General features: G+C 42.4%; 3 protein-coding genes across 41 annotated transcripts in view; all 3 read left to right on the top strand.

Annotated features, from left to right (window-relative positions):
• The window catches only part of Ryr (Ryanodine receptor), a 38,375-nt gene extending 31,317 nt beyond the window's left edge, over window positions 1-7,058 (top strand). For 21 of the 35 annotated variants that reach the window (XM_076763776.1, XM_076763766.1, XM_076763767.1 and 18 more), the window contains 18 exons: window positions 73-185; window positions 693-786; window positions 870-1,115; window positions 1,294-1,317; window positions 1,613-1,633; window positions 1,713-2,124; window positions 2,203-2,607; window positions 2,683-2,899; window positions 2,956-3,814; window positions 3,873-4,078; window positions 4,150-4,393; window positions 4,466-4,753; window positions 4,820-5,106; window positions 5,176-5,236; window positions 5,316-5,594; window positions 5,665-5,821; window positions 5,884-6,049; window positions 6,131-7,058. In XM_076763776.1, the coding sequence (XP_076619891.1) occupies window positions 73-185; window positions 693-786; window positions 870-1,115; window positions 1,294-1,317; window positions 1,613-1,633; window positions 1,713-2,124; window positions 2,203-2,607; window positions 2,683-2,899; window positions 2,956-3,814; window positions 3,873-4,078; window positions 4,150-4,393; window positions 4,466-4,753; window positions 4,820-5,106; window positions 5,176-5,236; window positions 5,316-5,594; window positions 5,665-5,821; window positions 5,884-6,049; window positions 6,131-6,293 (4,242 nt within the window). In that variant the 3' untranslated portion in view covers window positions 6,294-7,058. Of the gene's footprint in view, window positions 1-72; window positions 186-513; window positions 624-692; window positions 787-869; window positions 1,116-1,293; window positions 1,318-1,612; window positions 1,634-1,712; window positions 2,125-2,202; window positions 2,608-2,682; window positions 2,900-2,955; window positions 3,815-3,872; window positions 4,079-4,149; window positions 4,394-4,465; window positions 4,754-4,819; window positions 5,107-5,175; window positions 5,237-5,315; window positions 5,595-5,664; window positions 5,822-5,883; window positions 6,050-6,130 lie in introns of all 35 variants that reach the window. The other 14 variants (XM_076763792.1, XM_076763787.1, XM_076763791.1 and 11 more) reach the window with 4 other exon arrangements.
• A 210-nt stretch (window positions 7,059-7,268) lies between these two features.
• Window positions 7,269-12,844, top strand: LOC143341128 (solute carrier family 35 member F1). 5 transcript variants are annotated; one of them, XM_076763794.1, is made up of 8 exons: window positions 7,269-7,868; window positions 8,385-8,494; window positions 8,601-8,794; window positions 9,925-10,087; window positions 10,194-10,350; window positions 10,571-10,781; window positions 10,949-11,076; window positions 12,290-12,844. In XM_076763794.1, the coding sequence occupies exons 1-8, from the start codon at window positions 7,750-7,752 to the stop codon at window positions 12,480-12,482; spliced, it is 1,275 nt and encodes a 424-aa protein (XP_076619909.1). In that variant the 5' UTR covers window positions 7,269-7,749; the 3' UTR covers window positions 12,483-12,844. The 5 variants fall into 5 exon arrangements, with proteins under 5 accessions (XP_076619909.1, XP_076619908.1, XP_076619910.1 ...); XM_076763793.1 differs by having other exon boundaries at window positions 7,269-8,034; window positions 8,601-8,709; XM_076763795.1 differs by lacking the exon at window positions 12,290-12,844 and adding an exon at window positions 11,390-11,708 and having other exon boundaries at window positions 7,269-8,034; window positions 8,601-8,709.
• Window positions 12,845-13,269: 425 nt separating this feature from the next.
• Window positions 13,270-18,770, top strand: Ctr9 (RNA polymerase-associated protein Ctr9). Its single transcript, XM_076763688.1, has 14 exons — window positions 13,270-13,383; window positions 13,887-13,985; window positions 14,062-14,301; window positions 14,379-14,951; window positions 15,027-15,146; window positions 15,226-15,536; window positions 15,608-16,133; window positions 16,210-16,404; window positions 16,486-16,602; window positions 16,672-16,982; window positions 17,057-17,397; window positions 17,478-17,658; window positions 17,738-18,340; window positions 18,522-18,770. Exons 1-14 carry the CDS (start codon window positions 13,342-13,344, stop codon window positions 18,619-18,621), a joined length of 3,759 nt encoding a protein of 1,252 aa, XP_076619803.1. The 5' UTR covers window positions 13,270-13,341; the 3' UTR covers window positions 18,622-18,770.
• The last annotated feature ends 1,476 nt before the right edge of the window (window positions 18,771-20,246 follow it).

The raw sequence follows: 20,246 nt of genomic DNA, 5'->3' as shown, positions 1-20,246 counted from the left end.
TTCTCAAATAGTTGAAGCTGCTTCGTTGAAGACCTCGATCGATTCATTTAGTAATTTTGTGTTCTCGAGTAGATAGATCATCCGCAACAGCAGAGCAAGGGTCAATATCGATCCGTGGTGTCGATACAACGTAAACGAGCGGTGATCGCTTGTTTCCGTCAAACTTCCCTACATTCCTTGCCCAGGTATCCTCTTTTGGTTCGATCGCGTTACTGGTGTTCCGCGAGACTTGCGTTTGCTTCGATCGTGATCGACGAGAAATCGAATTCACCGTTCGCTCCTTATGCCTTTGTTGCATCTTAGGAACTTACCGTTTTTGTTTTACGTTTGGTTCTGTTTGCGTTGCGTTTTACTTTTATGGAAACCAGTAACCAAGTACTTCGGTTGGTTTTCGTACTTTTCACGCGAGCTTGCGTAAGAGTAGCAATGGGTAACGTTGATCGTCGACGACGTATCCTTCGATTATTTGCTAGTGATCTAACAACTATAGTTGTGTGTGCATGCTGCTAAAAGGCAACGAAACCTCCACCATCTCGAGATGGATGGAAGCGCGTGTTGTGTGCGGCCAGAAAGAGGGCAGCAATTGCATGTCTGCGTAGCGAGCCGCTTTACAAGTTAAGAAGGTAAAGTAACTGTTTAATCCTGATACTACGCTTTACTGTAAACAATAATCGCTGGGTTTGGTATTCCAGGCATCGGGCTATAAACATTTTTGCGAGAACGTACTACGAGCTCTGGTTGCAGGATGAGAACGTCGGTCAAGAAGTTATGATTGAAGACCTTACGGTATTTCTAATTAATTCTGCCCAAAACAATCTTTGTACGCTTTGATACAGAACCGTAGAACCGATCCCTTCGTGTTCCCGTAGCAATCTTTCGAGGACGCAGAACTGAAGAAGATGGACAAAGCCGAGGATGAGGGAAAACCAGATCCTCTGACGCAACTCGTAACAACATTCTGCCGTGGCGCCATGACAGAACGGTCCGGTGCACTTCAAGAGGATCCCTTGTACATGAGTTACGCCCAAATTATATCGAAATCTTGCGGCGAAGAGGAAGAGGAAGGCGAAGACGAAGGTGGGGGAGGTGAAGAGGAAGGGGGTGCCTCGATCCACGTAAGTATTCGAAACGCTTCCGTCGCGGTTTTTGCTAACGAGACTCTCGAAAGTCATAAACGATACGTAAACTTAATTACATGATGCTTAAGAAAAAATGAAAATTACGGAAAATTGTCCGCTATGCGTCAAACTTATTAACAACTTCCTGTCTTTTTCTCACGTACTAACCCTGTAGAAGGCGGCACATAAGCTACTTATGGTAAGAATAAGTAGTTATCGCGGAGATTCATTCGCATCCATGTGTACGCTCCTTAATTCAGACTTGAAAATGCTACCATTGCTAAGTGCAAAGCAACCTTCATCGTATAAATTACCCACTCAAAATTAACTTGTCTACGGTCATAGGTGTTTAACGATACGTAATTATGCTTGCATCGATGATGTTCGAATCCCTGATCACACTCCTCTTTGATTGCCTTCATTTCACCCGACCCTCGATCTGTTGCTAACGTCATTAACCAACACTATGATGCTTTTTTAATGCTTTCCCGAAGCGACCAATGTACAAACTCATGGTAAGACACTTTCATACGTGCTTAAACCTGAAAACTCGAGAACGCATTCGCGATCCTTCGATTCGCGTTGTTTTTCCAGGAACAAGAAATGGAGAAGCAGAAGCTTCTCTTCCACCAAACGCGTCTGGCGAATCGCGGTGTGGCGGAGATGGTGTTGCTTCATATATCAGCCTGTAAAGGATTGCCCAGCGAGATGGTTATGAAGACCTTGGAACTGGGAATCTCCATTCTACGCGGCGGTAACATAGAGATCCAACGGGGAATGCTGAACCACTTGAAGGAGAAGAAGGACGTGGGATTCTTCACCTCGATCGCTGGTTTGATGAATTCTTGCAGCGTCCTGGACCTGGACGCGTTCGAGAGGAACACGAAAGCCGAAGGACTCGGGGTCGGTTCTGAGGGCGCAGCTGGCGAGAAGAACATGCACGACGCAGAGTTCACGTGTGCCCTGTTTCGATTCATCCAACTGACTTGCGAGGGTCACAATCTTGGTACGTTGCATTATATTGAGATTTCGTGCAATAACAAAACCATAGGACACGATCACTGAGGATGTTCGATGTTGATAGACTGGCAGAACTATCTGAGAACGCAGGCTGGTAACACGACAACCGTGAACGTGGTCATTTGTACCGTCGATTACCTTCTGCGACTTCAAGAGTCCATCATGGACTTTTATTGGCACTACTCCAGCAAGGAGCTCATCGACCCTGCTGGCAAGGCCAACTTCTTCAAAGCCATAGGCGTTGCCAGTCAAGTCTTCAATACCCTCACCGAGGTGATTCAGGGACCTTGTGCACAGAATCAACAGGCACTGGCTCACTCTCGATTGTGGGACGCCGTTGGTGGATTCCTCTTCCTGTTCTCTCATATGCAAGACAAACTATCCAAGCACTCGAGTCAAGTGGATCTTCTGAAGGAGTTGTTGAACTTGCAGAAAGACATGATCACCATGATGCTGTCTATGCTGGAAGGTATTCCTCCTAGATTCTAAATTGCACTCGATGACTTCTAAGGTACTTCGATTCTTACAACATTTTTCGTCGCAGGTAACGTTGTAAATGGAACGATCGGAAAGCAGATGGTGGATACGCTGGTAGAGTCTGCGGGCAACGTGGAATTAATTCTCAAGTACTTCGACATGTTCCTGAAGCTGAAGGACCTGGTATCGTCTCCCAGCTTCTTGGAAGTGGACCTCAACAGCGATGGCTGGGTATACCCCAAGGATTTCAAGGAGAAAATGGAACAACAGAAGAGTTACACAGAGTAAGTTCTTCGGATCGTTGGATAGACGAACATGGCTTGTAATAAAATTCTTTTAGCGAGGAGATCGAGTTTCTGTTGGCCTGTTGCGAGACGAACCACGACGGCAAGATCGACTACGTGGCCTTCATGGACCGTTTCCACGAGCCAGCGAAAGAGATCGGCTTCAATCTTGCCGTTTTGCTCACCAACTTGTCCGAGCACATGCCCAACGAGCCCAGACTGGCGAGGTTCCTCGAAACAGCTGGCTCCGTATTGAATTACTTCGAGCCTTTCCTCGGCAGGATCGAGATTTTGGGTGGCAACAAGAAGATCGAGCGTGTCTACTTCGAGATCAAGGAGTCGAACATCGAGCAATGGGAGAAGCCCCAGATCAAAGAGTCGAAACGAACCTACTTCTACAACACCGTCGTGGAGGCAGGCGAGAAGGAGAAGCTGGAGACCTTCATCAACTTCTGCGAGGACGCCATCTTTGAGATGCAACACGCGAGCGCGTTGATGGCCGTGGAGGAGAGCGGAGGAATCGGAAAAGCGAGAGAGTCGTCCTACACTTACATGACGGACGACGACGAGGAGAGGAACAAGGATCCTATCAGAAGAGGCATCCAGACCTTCAAGGACAGTATTTACTTCTTCTTCTCTATATTCTCGCCCAGCAACATCAAGAACAAGATCGCCGAGATGCAACAGATGACGATATTGGAACTCTTCATCGGATTCTTCAAAATGATATTCTACGCGTTTTACTATTCCGGGTTCGGGTTTGGCTGCATACTTGGGTACTTTATGAGGCTGCTATTGGCATTGATGAAGGGACCGCACGTGGAGGAGCCTGTCGTCGAGGTGAAGGAAGAGGAAGAGAAACCCTCGAGGCATCTACCCGCCTTGCCACCCACGCCGGACGAGTCTAATTTACAGGTACGATCGTTGGATTATCTCGATGTATAAGGTAGGATTTTAACGATACGTTGCACAGGTGCAAGCCTTCGGAATGGACATAACGAAAGAGGAAGGTGGGCAAATAAAGATCGCGCCGCACGAATCGACAGCTTCGACACCGCAATCGAGCATCGAGGAAACTGGAGAGAGCACGCCGGAAGAGGCTGCTGGAGAAGAAGGTGCGAGGGCGGAAGCTGGTACCGGAGACTCGGAAGCTCCCGTTTCCTTGGCCGATTTGCTAGGGTACGATAAGTATTTTATAACTTCCTGCACCAACGTTGAACGTGGATTTAAATATTCTTGATCGTCAACAGTGGCGAGCAGGCTAGAGCTCAGGCTGCAGCAGCTGCCGAAGCAGCAGCCGCGCAACAAGCAGCAATGGCCGCTGTCGAAGCTGAGGCGAAACAGGAAACGACCACGGAGACATCGTCCTCTAGCATCGACTTCTCCGAGTACACGCATCGTATCGTATCCTTCTTGGCTAGGAACTTCTACAACCTGAAATACGTCGCTCTGGTCCTCGCTTTCTGCATCAATTTCATGTTGCTGTTCTACAAGGCAAGGACGATTCTATACACGCGGAACCTTGGCGCGGCTGAAATTCTCGTTACGCCACAAATTGTTTCACAGGTGTCGTCTTTGGCTGGCGATTCGGACGAGGAGGGCAGTGGTCAAGCGATGGCGGACATATTGGCAGAGATGTCTGGCGAGGGTCCATCTGGTTCCGGAAGTGGCAGCGGGGTGGAAATGGGAAGCGGCAGCGGGGAGGACGAATCGGAGGAAGAGGAGGACGCGTACGCGTTGGAATACGTGGAAGTGTCCGAGGATTTCTATTACATGGCTCACGTTATGAGGCTCATGGCGTGTCTACATTCGATCGTCTCGCTTGCTATGCTTGTCGCCTACTATCACCTCAAGGTAAGAATACCAAGGTGTTCGAGAAACGCCGCGTTGGAGCCTCGAATTACGAAAATACGTCTTCAGGTGCCGCTAGCCATCTTTAAACGGGAAAAGGAAATTGCGCGAAGAGTGGAATTCGACGGTCTGTACATCGCCGAGACACCGGAAGAGGACGACATCAAGGCACACTGGGACAAGATGGTGATATCGGCGAAAACGTTCCCCGTGAATTACTGGGACAAATTCGTGAAGAAGAAAGTTCGACAGAAGTACAGCGAGACCTACGACTTCGACTACATCAGCAATCTGCTTGGTATGGAGAAGACTTCGTTCAGCCAACAGGAAGAGGAGGGTTCCGGTTTGATACACTTGTAAGTGGAACTATCGTGATAATTTGGACGCGCTAATTTCAATTTCTATAAAACGTCGATTGATTTCAGCATTGTAAATATCGACTGGAGGTATCAGGTTTGGAAGGCCGGTGTCACCATCACGGACAATGTGAGTGTCGTTTAACTAAGATTATAAACAATATCGCGTCGTGACTTCTCCGTTACATCGTATGTTGGTGTTTCCTCAGGCATTTTTGTACAGTTTGTGGTACTTTATCTTCTCAATCCTCGGGAATTACAACAACTTCTTCTTCGCGGCCCACTTGCTGGACGTGGCGGTTGGATTCAAGACGCTACGAACGATCTTGCAATCCGTTACACACAACGGCAAACAATTGGTGCTGACGGTGATGTTGCTGACTATCGTGGTCTACATATACACGGTCATAGCGTTTAACTTCTTCAGGAAATTTTATATCCAAGAGGAAGACGACGAGGTGGACAAGAAGTGTCACGACATGTTAACGGTACGAATTGGAAGAAACTGTTCGTGTGTCTTCGTCCTTTGCGGATATTTAAGTAATATTTTTGTCGCAGTGCTTCGTGTTCCACTTGTACAAAGGCGTCAGAGCTGGTGGTGGTATCGGTGACGAGATTGGAGAGCCCGATGGCGATGACTACGAAGTCTATCGTATCATGTTCGACATCACTTTCTTCTTCTTCGTAATTGTTATTCTGCTGGCTATTATTCAAGGTAAGTCGGATACGTGATTCCTTCAGGATATCTGAAATTTTATCCCTTCGTTTCCCACTCAGGTTTGATTATCGACGCGTTCGGTGAGCTTCGAGACCAGCTCGAGAACGTTAAAACAAACATGGAGAGCAACTGCTTCATCTGTGGCTTAGGAAAGGAATATTTCGACACGGTTCCCCATGGGTTCGATACGCACGTTCAACAGGAGCATAATCTTGCTAATTATATGTGAGTCGTCGATCCAAAAATTTCGTTTACGATCGATCTCGTCACGTTCAAACGTTCGACTGCTACGATTTATATTTACAGGTTCTTCCTCATGCACTTAATCAACAAACCAGACACCGAGTACACCGGTCAAGAGACGTACGTGTGGAACATGTATCAGCAAAGGTGTTGGGACTTCTTCCCGGTCGGTGATTGCTTCCGCAAACAGAACGAAGCGGTAGAGGACGAGGCCAAGAAGAAATAAAATTCTTTAGCTCGTGTAGTTGTACACGCGTCTGGACGACCAATCGATGAGGAAGATTTCTTTCCCTGAAACGTCTTCGATAATCGTAGTCTCTAACTTCTTCACGCAAAATGGGATGCATTAATAACATTTGACTACCTAAGATCGAACTTTAGGGAGCTACGTTCTCGCTCGTACGCTGCTTAGATAGACCGGAACGTTTTGCATTCGACATTTATCGTTACTTCGAGTCTTACGCCAAGTTTTTAAGCCGCGCGTAGAGCGCGTTATCATTAAAAAAAAAAAATCTTACGAGTCGCGCGCGCGCGTACGAGCGAACAAGCTGGGAGACTGGTGAAATATTTTTCCAACCTATTTTTCCAACTTTGTAAGGGTGACTGGATCGTATAACCAACAGTTTCCTCCTTAGATAGGTAATTGCAAAATGTTGTTAATCATTGATCACGGGAACCGACTGCACAAATTCTTACATTATCATAAACGTTACGATTGCCTTCTTTTCATACGTCGGGCGACCACACTTGTGCATAAATAATTTAACTCATTAACGTAATGTTTGAGATATACATACATAAGATAATTACGTAAGTTGAAGGTGTTTAAAGTTTATATAAATTGCGGAAAGAATCTCTACGATCACATCGTGGGGAACTTTTTAAATGATCATTGACGACTGAAATTACGATATAATCAAAGATGTCAATACGTTGTAAATAACGATCTACGACGAGATTACCTGAGAATAAAGAAAGACATACTTCTTTACTCTGTCCTGAGATTCTATCGATCGACCGTTTCTAACAACTTCCAGTTTAAATATACACGATCGCCAAAAAATCGCTAGTATGTCCCAGTCCTATGACTACACATATTTTATTTAGCTATTACATCACTTAGGTATTGTTTTTCCTTTTTATAGTCTTAGTAAATCGCCTCTCTCGTTACCAATCCTCCCCTAACGATGATACTATCGCTGCCTGTGGCAAACGAGGCCAAGCTATCGATTAACGCTCGAAACGAAATCAACTCATTTTCAAAACATTCTCTTTCAAGAAAAAAAAAATGCCTCGAACCGTCGAAAACTCAAAGTCAAGATTTATCGCGTGACACTGTCCACGGAATGGACGGAAGTTGCTTGTCGTCAACGATCGATCGATCTAAGGGGCGCGGAGCTTTAATAGCGGAATAGGACGCGTGTGCTGGTTGCACCGTCGAACATCCATCGATCTTCCTTCCGGTGACGCGCGTCTCGCGATCGATGCGAACTCGAGAATAACGAGAAGACGTCGCGAAGCAACACGGCAGTGATGTGTTCTCGGTCGCGTACGCAGTTTCTCGTCGCGTTTGGGAAAACGAAAAACCCGAGGTCCCTCCTTGCTGGAAGACCCGATAGAGGGAAAGAGGTCGCGCAAGCGCCCCTATTCTAGCGCCGGTGGTTAAGAGCCTCAGGGCGAAAATGCACCATGCCATGGGAGTGTCAACGGGCGATCGTTGTTGCGGTCAAAATACGGCGATGCAGGCGAGGAATGGGATCTGCGACAAAATCGAAAATTACATATCCGAGCTCGGACAGTGGTACGTAAGTGCGGGATCGTCGGCCTGCGAGGAGGATCTTGGAAGGAAACCGTCGATCCGCCCACGAACCGGCTACACGGCGGCAACCAGGGGGCGGGAGGGGGTGAATTCGAGGATGAAAGTGGCGGGTGTTCGCGACGAATTTTCACGCGTACTCCGACTACCCGTACGAACGATTTAATCATACGTTCGCAGTGTTAATTTTTATTTTTCGCTGTACGTGATTCTTCGTTTTCGAAAATTTCCGCCCGAATCCATCGATTCCGTCGGTCGATCGACGTCTCGTTTATGTAAACGCGTTTCCGTTTAAATTGTCGGCCGCAAGTGTGTACCCTCGGCTGTTTACTCGATCGTCCAGTACATTTTCATTTGTTTGCTCGTAGAAAATAAACGATGTCGTCCGGTGTAGCCAATTCACCGTGCGGTGAAAAATACGCCGCGGTTACGGATTATGTAAATAGTCCGCGAAACCGTTGGAACGAATTTTGTTTCGATGTTTTCTCTCTGTATTCGCAGGGCGATATGGAGAACGATAATAATGGGACAATTTTTGTCCCTGGTGATGTGTTTCATGACGCTCGTAAATCATCACATCAACACCTCGCTGCAGCTTTTGCTTCCGACCGGTAAGTGAGTAACGAGCGATCGTTCGCGCGAAATTATTGTTGTACGAGCAGGGATCGGGCGCTATGTCGCGGTATCATGAGCTGGTAAATGCTTTCTGCGAGACAGGACAAAACATTCCGCATTACGTTATGATGAGCCTTGTGTACACAACCTGGATGTCCTGCAGAGGAGTGGGGAACGGCCTAATTTCAGTCATAAGGGCCCGCGGATGGAGGTACTTGTTGTTGGCACTCATTGACGTCGAAGCATGCACACTTGTAACATACTCGCATCAATTCACCAGCCTAGCTAGTATACAGGTATGCGCTAATGATGTCACGCGTGACTTCAGCGTTGCACCTCGCTAAAAAAACGATGACGAAGTTCTTGATTTTCGTAAAGTATTCGTGCCAGCACGCACGACCGTGACTTTAGTGTCCCCCGGGTGAATATTTCAAGCAAAAATTTACGCGCACGAATTACTACTTTCGTTTCTTCGATTTCTAACTAAAAATCAGCTTTCGACTGTTTAATGAAAAGTATCTTCCAAGTAAACACTAGCACGAAACGATCCATTCTGGAGAAAATTAAAAGACGATAAGGGGATTTTCATCCTCGTGAAATGACATGCATAGGTTTCGCGTAGACTTTTGTCGTTTAGCCGTCAATCGGAGAGCTGTAGTATTCGTGGGTGTGATGAATGGCGCGAAACATCCATTGTATCGAATATACAGGGTGTTCGGCCACCCCTGGGAGAAATTTTAATAGAGGATTCTACAGGCCAAAATAATACGAAAATCAAGAATACCAATTTGTAATCCTACCCACTTTCGAGAAAAATATTCAAGAAAGTGCTGAAAGTTTTGGGTGAAAAAAAAGACTTTCGAATCGTCTTGGAAAAATTATTTTTAGTTGCAGGGGTCAATTGCAAGCATTTTTGGTCAATAGACATACCCCCGAAATCCTACCCACTTTTTAGAAAAAAATTCGTGAAGATGTGAAATTTTTCGACGGAAAAAAAAAATTTCAAATCGTTTTGGAAAAATTATTTTCGGTTGTGGGGGTCAATTACAATAATTTTCGGTGAATAGACGTACCCCCGAAATCTTGCGCGTTTGCGAGAAAAAAATTCAGTACGGTCGGAATTTGAAACGTTAATAACTGTTTAACGAAGCCTTCATCGACAAATTGGTATTCTTGATTTTCGTCTTATTTTAGCCTCTAGAATCTCCCATTAAAATTTTTCCCAAGGATGGCCGAACACCCTGTATACTACCACCGATGAAAGGAGGACGCCGGGTCTTCGACCCGATACACTCACCCCGCGGCGGGCTATTCTTGATCGAACGAGATGCAGCCCTCACAGACTTCGTCATTGTCATCCGCACAGCATTGAAGTTTTAATGATGTAAACGTCCGTCGATAGTTGACGTTGGAAAATTTGTTTCAGCTGCTCGACTGTGTAGCCATACCAGTCGCGTTGGCACTCTCGTGCTTGGTCCTCGGTGTGAGGTACAGAATGGTGCACATCGTCGGCGTTTCCGTTTGCTTGATGGGGGTGGGATGTTTGGTTTGGGCGGGGATCGACGACAATAAAGATCCTGCATCCACAGGTGATCATTTAACCGCCGTTCCACGGATAGAATATTTAAAATAGCTAAGCGACGTCCGTCGAAATTGCGCGATGGCGTTTTGAAATGTCCAACTCTCTCTGCGAAGGAAAAAATCAGCTTGTCGGCGACATGCTGTGCCTCGGTGGAGCGGTGTTGTTCTCGGTGACGACGGTGCTGCAAGAATTGGCTGTCAAGACAGTCGACATCATCGAGTATCTGGGCATGATCGGTTTCTTCGGCATGATATTGAGCTGTCTCCAAACGTAAGTCCGTTGAAAGATGTCGAAGATGGGCAAACTTCTATTCGAGATGAGTTAATATTTGGATACCATGGTACTCCGTATATTATTATTTTGTACAGAGAACATTTCCAAACCGATGGTACCACCCAAAAAGGGTTGAATCAATGTGACAGAAATGTTCCATGGTGTCTGAATATTGTACAACATAGATAATGTTTCATGGTCGCTGTCGATGTTTCAGGGCCGTGCTGGAAAGTCTAAAATTGGAGTCGTTCCATTGGAACAACGCGCCCGTGATTACGTTCTTGGTGGTTTACTGCATCATGCAATTCGTGTTTTTCTCTTTGGTGCCTGTTATATTGTTCGAGTCGGGCGCGACGGCGTTGCAGCTGGCATTGCTGACGGCAGACTCTTTCAACGTTTTATCCGGCATGTTGATCCACGAATACAAGGTACATCTTCAATTTGAGCTTCCTTCGAACGTTCCATCGCATGGAAAAATCCTCGGTTTTCCTTTCTCAATTTAAAAACAAATTCTGCAAAACTGTCTGCATCGAGCGTGACGCACAATGCCCGTATATCTACATATGCTAATGTGCTCCCTCGATCTCTGTTCCAGTTTCACGCATTGTACTTCGTCTCGTACACGCTTACTATGACTGGCATATACATTTACGCGATAAAGAGAACGCCGATGTCTTCGAACCCGCGGAGACAGCACATCGAACTCCCTGCTCCGGATTACAGGTAATACTTTTTCATATCGAAAATAAATTTTGCTCCAAACGTGCCTCTAAACTGAACGAATTAAATACGAAGGGGATGACGGAGTCGAAGGAGGTCGAAAGTGTTTTTACTCGAAGGTCGAAAAGTATTGAACTTAAAAAATGAATGGTTGTTATGTATCGTGTCGACGACCTTACGATATAACAAAAAGTAATACTCTAGGTTGAAAATAAATTGCAAGTTATTATTTTCTTCTTCGTGCTTCCTATTAAGATTTTCCTAGTTTGAGATATTCCGAATCATACTATAACTCAAGTTTTTCTAATAATTACAGTTGTCCCTCGAATAACGCAGGGATTCGGAACGTCGACGTACCGCGTAGTTGACAATCCGCGCAACTTTGAAACTCCCCTCCACACTCCTTCCACAAATCTTTATTACATACATAGCTACTGTTGACCCGAAACCTTATTATATACGCTGTATATGCATATCTATATATGTACTATATTCTTAGAATAAAATAGGTTAGGGAAAGGAAAGTGTTCTTCAGGGAATCATAGATAAGGACGAGAATATACATTGTGTATGATATATACTTATATTATTTACTATAATGTACATTATGTATATGTATTATTTACACTTTTCGAAAATACACTGTAACTTTTGTCTGACTTATTTCGTTTGCATTTCTTTAAAAATATTTCTTTTATCGAACCAACCCCTCTTCCACCGTTTCTTCTAATTTCTGATCCGTTTGTATGTATACGTATGAGTGTGTATGTATGAAAACCACGAATACCGACAGCCGTAGAGATCACTAGCGTCATCTAATAAAGATATCCCGCAAACCTAATTTTCGTTTCAACTTCTAAACACTCAGTGACTTCTCCCTTCAATATATTTCAAGTTGAAATCGTTGGGGTTGTCGACACAGTACACAATCACCGAAAACCATAGTTGACTTTGGAATGTCATCAACGCAGCCATCATCCTCCCTCCATGACATTCTAGCGACCCCTTTAACATTCTGCGACTTTCATATGTTGAATTTATTGCAGCGTAAGCGCAAGTTTGATCAAATTTTCTACTAATACGCAGTCTTCGGATCCGTTGCACGTTTCAGAAATAGTTTCTCCCCTACCTAACTCCCACTACCATTAACGGTCCTCTACGGCTGACAAGAAATTAACAAAGAATTGACTGTGAATTAAAGTGACGTCATTTTAAGAGACATGTATCGTCCCGACGTGGAAGAAGTGGAAATGGCGACGAGTTCAGGGATGTCCGGTGTAAGCGGCACCCTGGACGTAAGGGCGTCGACGGTCGGGAGCGAGAGGGAAACTATGGACGCGACGAGTTTACCACCGAGCGTAAGCTCTGACACGGAATTCACCTCCTTCTACGGAAGCTACTACGATTGAAGCACCGTGAGAAACGTGCAGAGCGGCCAACAGTTCGTCCCTGTTAAAGTTTTACACGAAATTTTAAAGCGGTGACGGCGGAAAAGCGCCGCACCGCGTATACGATGTTACCCCAAATAACGACAACAAATAGATAATATCTTCGTCGCGGAAGTTTGTAACGCGCGTTATCGCGTACCGATTAATCAAAACGTTTTTCTAAGAATGTAACCGTTTTACTATCGATCAGTGATATAAATGCGATATTTATTGCTAATTTGAATATTTATCGTGATATAAGTATTATATATCCTTGTTGCTCAAGATAGTTTGTAAAGTATAAGAGTAACGCAACAGATTGTTATTGAATTTATATACTAGATTCAGAGACGAACTGATTTCTCGTTATGAAATAATAAGAATCGATGACGATTACTTTTTATGATTCTCTCGATCGGTTTTGTTCGCGAGCACGTCGCGCTTGACTTAAATTGTATCGTCCATTCGCGTGACAAAACGTTAATTCATGTATTGTGTATATTTTTTTGAAATAAACTAATAAACATACTTCAAAACAGATTCAATTTCTGCCTCGACGGAAACTTCAACATAGTTCTAGGCTGCGAGAAATCACTGTTTCTTAATTATTTGTACTTGAAATCATACCTTTAGTCCTAAAGCAGACTATACTTAAAATATCAGTATAGCCTTATAATTTCAAATCGACCGCGTGTTCGACGTGTTTACCTGTGGGAAAATGTCAACATGGCTGCTGCCCCCACTCTCATAAATAGAGTGAGAGGGATCATATCATTCATTTAATGGGACATCTGTTGGCCACGCTACGTAACGCTACGTGAAAATCAGTGACGATGCCGCAATGGCGGGTTCCATAGAGATTCCACTTCGTGATACAGACGAGGTGAATATTTTTTGTTTTTGAGCACTATATTTGTTATTATTAAGGCCCTAGGAGAAACTTGAACGTGTCCTGTTACGTGTTTATTAATTGCAACTTAAAATTTGTTCTACAGTCCTGAAAAGAAGACCTTTTAACGAACCTAACCTCTATCAGGGATACTTGTGCAATAAAGCGTACACATACAACGTAGCTGTACATACATAGAATGTTGATCGAATACATCAGAATTTATTCTATAATGCGACACATATATGGCTATCATTTTACGTAGTCTGATTAAATTATTTTTATCTTGTTAGTTTTATTTTGTTCATGTTCTTTTCAGTATGTCTGGTTTATTAATGTATGATAAAATATTGGACACTAGCCATTTGTTAATTAAAAGTTTCGAATAAATTGAATGTTTTCTCTACTCTTTGTGTGATTAAATGCCTCACCATGCCATTGCATTAATGTATTTTGCATAGGATACTCTTTTTAACTTGCAAATTGCATTCTATTAGGTAATAGAACTCTACCTTGATCAATTACCAGAAGGAGATGAAGTTCTTGGAATTTTACGCCAAGAACATGCCCAACTTAATATCTGGGTCAATTTGGCCGTATGTATTGAATGTATAAAGTTATGATAGTCATAATCAAACAGCAGAGAAAGTAAAATATTACCTTTCTTTGCAGCTTGAATACTATAAACAACATAAAATTGAAGACTTTATTAAAATACTTGAATCTTCTCGGATTGATGCAAATATTGATTACCGTGACTATGAGAAAGATCAAATGCGTGCATTGGACATGTTGGCTGCTTACTATGTCCAAGAAGCCAACAGAGAAAAAAATAAAGATAAAAAAAGAGATCTGTTTACAAAAGCCACATTATTGTATACAACTGCTGATAAGATCATTATGTATGACCAGGTATATCTTGTTCATACTAATTCCATTAATGTTCCTAAATGTTCAAGTGACTTATATAAACATGATTTATGTTAAAGAATCATTTGCTTGGCCGAGCTTACTTTTGCCTCTTGGAAGGTGATAAAATGGATCAAGCTGATGCCCAATTCAATTTTGTACTGAATCAGTCTCCAAATAATATTCCTTCTTTACTTGGTAAAGCGTGTATAGCATTCAATAAAAAAGATTACCGTGGTGCCCTTGCATTTTATAAAAAAGCTTTAAGAACAAATCCAAACTGCCCAGCTGCTGTTAGATTGGGAATGGGGCACTGTTTTATGAAATTAAATAACCAAGAAAAAGCGCGTCTAGCCTTTGAAAGAGCTTTACAATTAGATGGCCAATGTGTTGGAGCATTGGTTGGGCTTTCAGTTTTAAAACTGAATCAACAACAGCCTGATAGTATCAAAACTGGAGTACAAATGTTGTCTAAAGCTTATACAATTGATTCAACGAATCCCATGGTGTTAAACCATTTGGCAAATCATTTTTTCTTTAAAAAAGATTACAATAAAGTGCAACACTTGGCACTTCATGCATTTCACAATACTGAAAACGAAGCTATGCGCGCGGAGAGTTGCTACCAGCTAGCCAGGGCATTTCATGTTCAAGTAAGTATGCTTTCGCATAAACTGAATTCGGAAATTCTGAGCGTTTTCGTTTTACAAAAAATCAAATTTTTTTAGGGCGACTATGATCAAGCTTTTCAGTACTATTACCAGGCAACTCAATTTGCACCTCCAGTTTTTGTATTACCACACTTTGGCTTAGGTCAAATGTACGTTTATCGTGGCGATGCCGAAAATGTAGGTTTCACGTATTATTTTTCGCAATTAAATAAAGAAAATGTATAATCAGATTTATAAAATTTGTATTTTCTTCTAGGCGGCACAATGTTTCGAAAAAGTGTTGAAAGCTCAACCAGGAAACTACGAAACAATGAAAATTCTTGGATCATTATATGCTAACTCAAGTTCTCAGTCGAAACGTGATATTGCCAAAAATCATCTCCGAAAAGTAACAGAACAATTTCCTGATGATGTTGAGGCGTGGATTGAGCTTGCACAAATATTAGAACAAAGTGACCTTAATGCAGCCTTAAACGCATATGGTACTGCAACTAGAATTTTAAAAGAAAAAGTTCAAGCGGATATTCCACCCGAAATTTTAAATAATGTTGGAGCTCTACACTATAGGTAAGTTGTTCTGTTTTCTAAATTTTACTTTTATTTTTTATTTAAATTCAACGTTTACCGTCATGCTTAAGGCTTGGAAATTTAGAGGAAGCTAGAAAAAATTTGGAAGAATCTCTGGCACGTTCCAAAGCAGATGCCTTACATGATTCTGTGTATTATAATTCAATTGCCGTTACAACAACGTATAATTTGGCGCGTCTGAACGAAGCTTTATGTATCTTTGATAAAGCAGAAAAGTTGTACAAAGACATTTTAAAGGAGCATCCAAATTATGTAGATTGTTATTTACGACTTGGCTGCATGGCTAGAGATAAAGGACAAATTTATGAAGCATCTGATTGGTTTAAAGACGCTTTGAGAATCAACAACGAACATCCAGATGCGTGGTCTCTTCTGGGTAATTTGCATTTGGCGAAGATGGAATGGGGCCCTGGTCAAAAGAAATTCGAGAGAATTCTCAAAAATCCAACAACAAGTACAGATGCTTATTCATTGATTGCACTGGGCAACATTTGGTTGCAAACTCTACATCAAAGCGGAAAAGATAAGGACCGAGAGAAACGTCATCAAGACAGAGCATTAGCTATGTATAAACAGGTATTGCAATATGAAATATTACAAAATTTATGTTGAGCTGTTCACACGTATACCACTGTGTATATGAAATTTATAGGTTTTACGAAATGATCCTAAAAATATTTGGGCAGCGAACGGCATTGGAGCGGTATTAGCACATAAAGGATGTGTGAATGAAGCCAGAGATATTTTCGCTCAAGTTCGAGAAGCAACGGCGGAGTTTTGCGATGTTTGGTTAAATATTGCACACATTTATGTGGAACAAAAACAATTTGTTAGCGCTATTCAAATGGTAATTCATTATCTCATAATCGGTATTACAAACTGATTCGTAGTGATGATAGCATACTATAAAATAAATGTGCTTTTACAGTACGAGAATTGCCTTCGCAAATTCTATAAATATCACCACGTTGAAGTTCTGCAATACCTTGGAAGGGCATACTTTAAGGCTGGTAAATTAAAGGAAGCAAAATTAACATTATTGAAGGTAAGTAAAGGAGATTCCATCAATATTCATGCCTATTGAAGAAGTTAAATAACTAATCTTATTACTTAGGCACGGAGGGTAGCTCCACAGGATACCGTATTGTTGTACAATATTGCACTTGTACTCCAACGTTTAGCAACGTACATTTTGAAAGACGAGAAATCGACTCTAACAACTGTACTGCAGGCAGTTCACGAATTGGGACTTTCACATAAATATTTTCAATATTTGTCAACGCATGGAGACAGGATGGAACAGTTGGCAGAAGGGGAAGCCAGAAGATGTCAAGATTTATTGTCGCAAGCACAATATCATGTTGCTCGAGCTAGAAGATTGGACGAAGAAGAAAAGATGCTCAGAAGGAAACAAGAAGAAGAAAGGTAATAACGCGAATCTAATCAAATAATTCTAGTAATCAATCTAACGTAATCGACAACCTTAAAATATTTTATAGACAAGCGTTCAAAATGCGCCAGACAGAAGAACAACGGAAGCTTGAAGAAATGCGACGCCAGAAAGAAGAAGAAATGTTACAAAAACGACAAGAGTACGTTGAAAAGACTAAAAATGCTTTGGTCTTTGGTGGTATGCCTTCGGAGAAGGTAGGAAAGAAAGGAAAGAAGGTACGTACAGACCAGTACATCAGCGACAGCGGTGGTTCAGGACGAGATGAAGGAAGAGAGGAAGCTCCAAGAGAACGGAAATCACGCAAAAGGAAAGCAAGCGGCGAACGCAAAGAAAGAAAAGGCAAGGGTAAAGGGAAACGCAAGAAGGATTTGTCGAGTGGTGAAAGTGGTAAGATAAACCAATATTTGTCCCATCTACTAGTCAGTGTTCAAAGGATTGAATTAAACATTTTTCAATTCGGTATTCAGGTTCAGAAAGTGATCGACCTAAACCAAAACGTGGAAGAAAGATTGGAAGTACTAAAAGGGACAAAGGTTCTCGAAAGAATAAATCCGAGCCTTCAAAAGGTAAAACTAGTTTCCTGTCCAAGGAAACGATATCGACCAGTGAATCCGACAGTGATTCGGGTGGTCTTAAAATTGCTAGCGGGTAAATATGATTCTGAGAAAGAAATTATATTGAACTATATACCGAAGAGATCATTTGATTTATTTTAATTTATTTTCAGGGGCGAGAGCGGCAACGAAAGTCGTCCGCATGGAAGCAGAAAAATTACATCCGATTCCGAAGGTTCACGTGCATCGCGTTCTAGGTCTCGTTCTAGATCAAAGTCTAGAAGTCGTTCTAGAAGTAGTTCGCGATCACGATCACGATCGCAGTCCAGATCACAGTCTCGCTCGCGGTCCAGGTCTCGATCGGGATCGAAATCTAGAAGCCCCTCGCGATCAAGAAGTCGGTCTGGATCGAGGTCGGGCTCGGCGAAGAGTGGGTCACGTTCAAGGTCGGGTTCTAGATCAAGATCAGGGTCGAGGAAGAGCGTATCACGGTCAAGATCGCGTAGTGGTTCAAGAAAAAGTGGGCCAAGATCAAGATCAGGGTCTAGGCACAGTGGATCAAGGTCGCCTAGTGGTTCCAGAAAGGCAATGTCGAGGTCTAGGTCAAGATCGAAGTCGAGATCAAGGTCAAGGAGTGGTTCACAATCAGGCAGAGAGGAACATAGATCCAGAAGCAAAAGTCGATCAAAATCTAAATCTGTTTCGCGGTCGCGGTCTCGTTCGGGTTCAAGGTCAAAGAGTGGATCTCGAAGTCGCAGTCCCAGTGGATCAGCCAGGTAAATAATATTTGTCTCATTCCCCCCTGCCCTTTACCCCTTACACGAGAGCAAAGAAAGTTTTCGAATTCGAGAAATGGAGATAACGTTAGTGTACATAACCATACCCCGTTGAATGCAGCATCTCCGACGACGACGGTCCATTCCCTGAATCGCGGCAATCGTAACTTGTTCGTTCCAGATCTGCTACTCCAGAATCCAGAAAATCAGTTTCTGGAAGTGATGTCGGCTCCCGCCATTCGAGTTCAGAGAGGGCTGGCGGTGGAAGCGAAAGTGAATAAATCCATCATTCGGTCAAAGATAACTGTCGATACGCGTGAGAGATACACTGTCGGCGAATCACATATATACTTTTTTGTAAGAGTGAATTTACATATGAAATATACAATTTTCCCGATATTTCTCAACGGACGTTTCGAACACTCGCCGGAGAAAGTCCGTTACAAAAAGATGGCGTGCGAGAGCTATTGGCTAACCGTTCGATATCGCGCGTCTATTTCGATTATCGAAGCGCGCGCCTTGAACGCGCTAAAATGATCTCGAAATCGATTTATTTAAATATGGTATTATACATTGCTGCATAGATGCGCATCAAAATAATTTTTATTTCATACGCAATCTGACAAGGTATTATTTAGTTTCAGTTGTTAACGGCGGAAATATGAAGACCGTATTTATTGTGTTCACAATGATTCGTACGGACTATTATTTTTTGATATGCGAATCATAATTTTCCTAAAAATTACTACGATTTCATATGTAAATGAATTTAATTTGTAAACAGACGTTACTCTTCCTCATCATTAGTCTATTGATACTTTGTACAATAAACAGATAGTTTTAATCGATATTATACGTTGAAGTTGATTATTATTAAACAAAGAGCAAAAAATATAGTAAAACCATCCTTTCGATTACGTTAGCCATCGTTGTGCAAGTAAAGTGTAACAAGGTTGTGTTAACAACGAACGAATCGTTTTATATTGAAAAATCACAAATAAAAAAATATTAAAATTGATTCGTCGTTGCGTTCGTTTTGACCGTGTTGACATGTACGATTAAGGTATTCCGTGTACATATAGTATATGCTTCTTGTATGCTGTATATTTGCGTATTGATCGTAACGGTCATACAAAATAAATTATGAACGTTCTCTGGAGGTGAGTGACACGCCTACAGCGTCACTTTGCACAATTCCAATAACGCGTTCATGTTGCTTTTAACATCAATTTTCCAGTGTCTATACGCGTAATGACCTCTCACTTTATTTCGCTCGTACGTTGTCTGTTTATCGTAGTTTTTACAGGCATAACACCCGACACTGCGACGCAATTGTGTCATAATTTGTCGCAGCGTCTCTTAGAAAATGCAAATTATTCAATAATTTACAATTTCTATTAGTAATCGTCGAATTCAATCAACAATTACTAGAAAAGTACAAATATACAATACAATACACATATTTTGCATTTCGAGGTTATGCAGAGTATATCTGCTTGGGTTATACTTGGTCAAATTTATCGTGCCCCATTAGTTTGGCGGGAAGATTCAAATATATTTTCTGGAATAAAAGAAAAATTCCAATATTTCGTATCATTGTATTTATCACAATTATTTATCGATAAATTGTAGAAGGAAAAGTGAGAATAATATTCAGTTGTAGAATCCTTTCGAACACGAAGCTGTTTAAAACTTCATCCTTTGAGAACATCAAAGTCAAAGTGTGAAACAGTTTCGTTGCTCGCGTTGTACGCCAGCTCGAGCCCCGTTTTCAGTGAAATGACCTTTTCTCACCCCTTTGTATTCCTGTTAAACAATTTCATCGAGCATACGCTCAGACTTGGTTGCGCTTTATTTGCTGGCAAAATTCCTAACTGGGTGTAGTTTATCGCGGCTGCTTTAATCC

The sequence above is a fragment of the Colletes latitarsis genome, chromosome 4 (genome assembly GCF_051014445.1).
Source record: "Colletes latitarsis isolate SP2378_abdomen chromosome 4, iyColLati1, whole genome shotgun sequence".
NCBI lineage: Eukaryota > Metazoa > Arthropoda > Insecta > Hymenoptera > Colletidae > Colletes > Colletes latitarsis.
The sequence above is the reverse complement of the archived record's forward strand: the minus strand, read 5'-3'. Positions and strand labels throughout refer to the sequence as shown.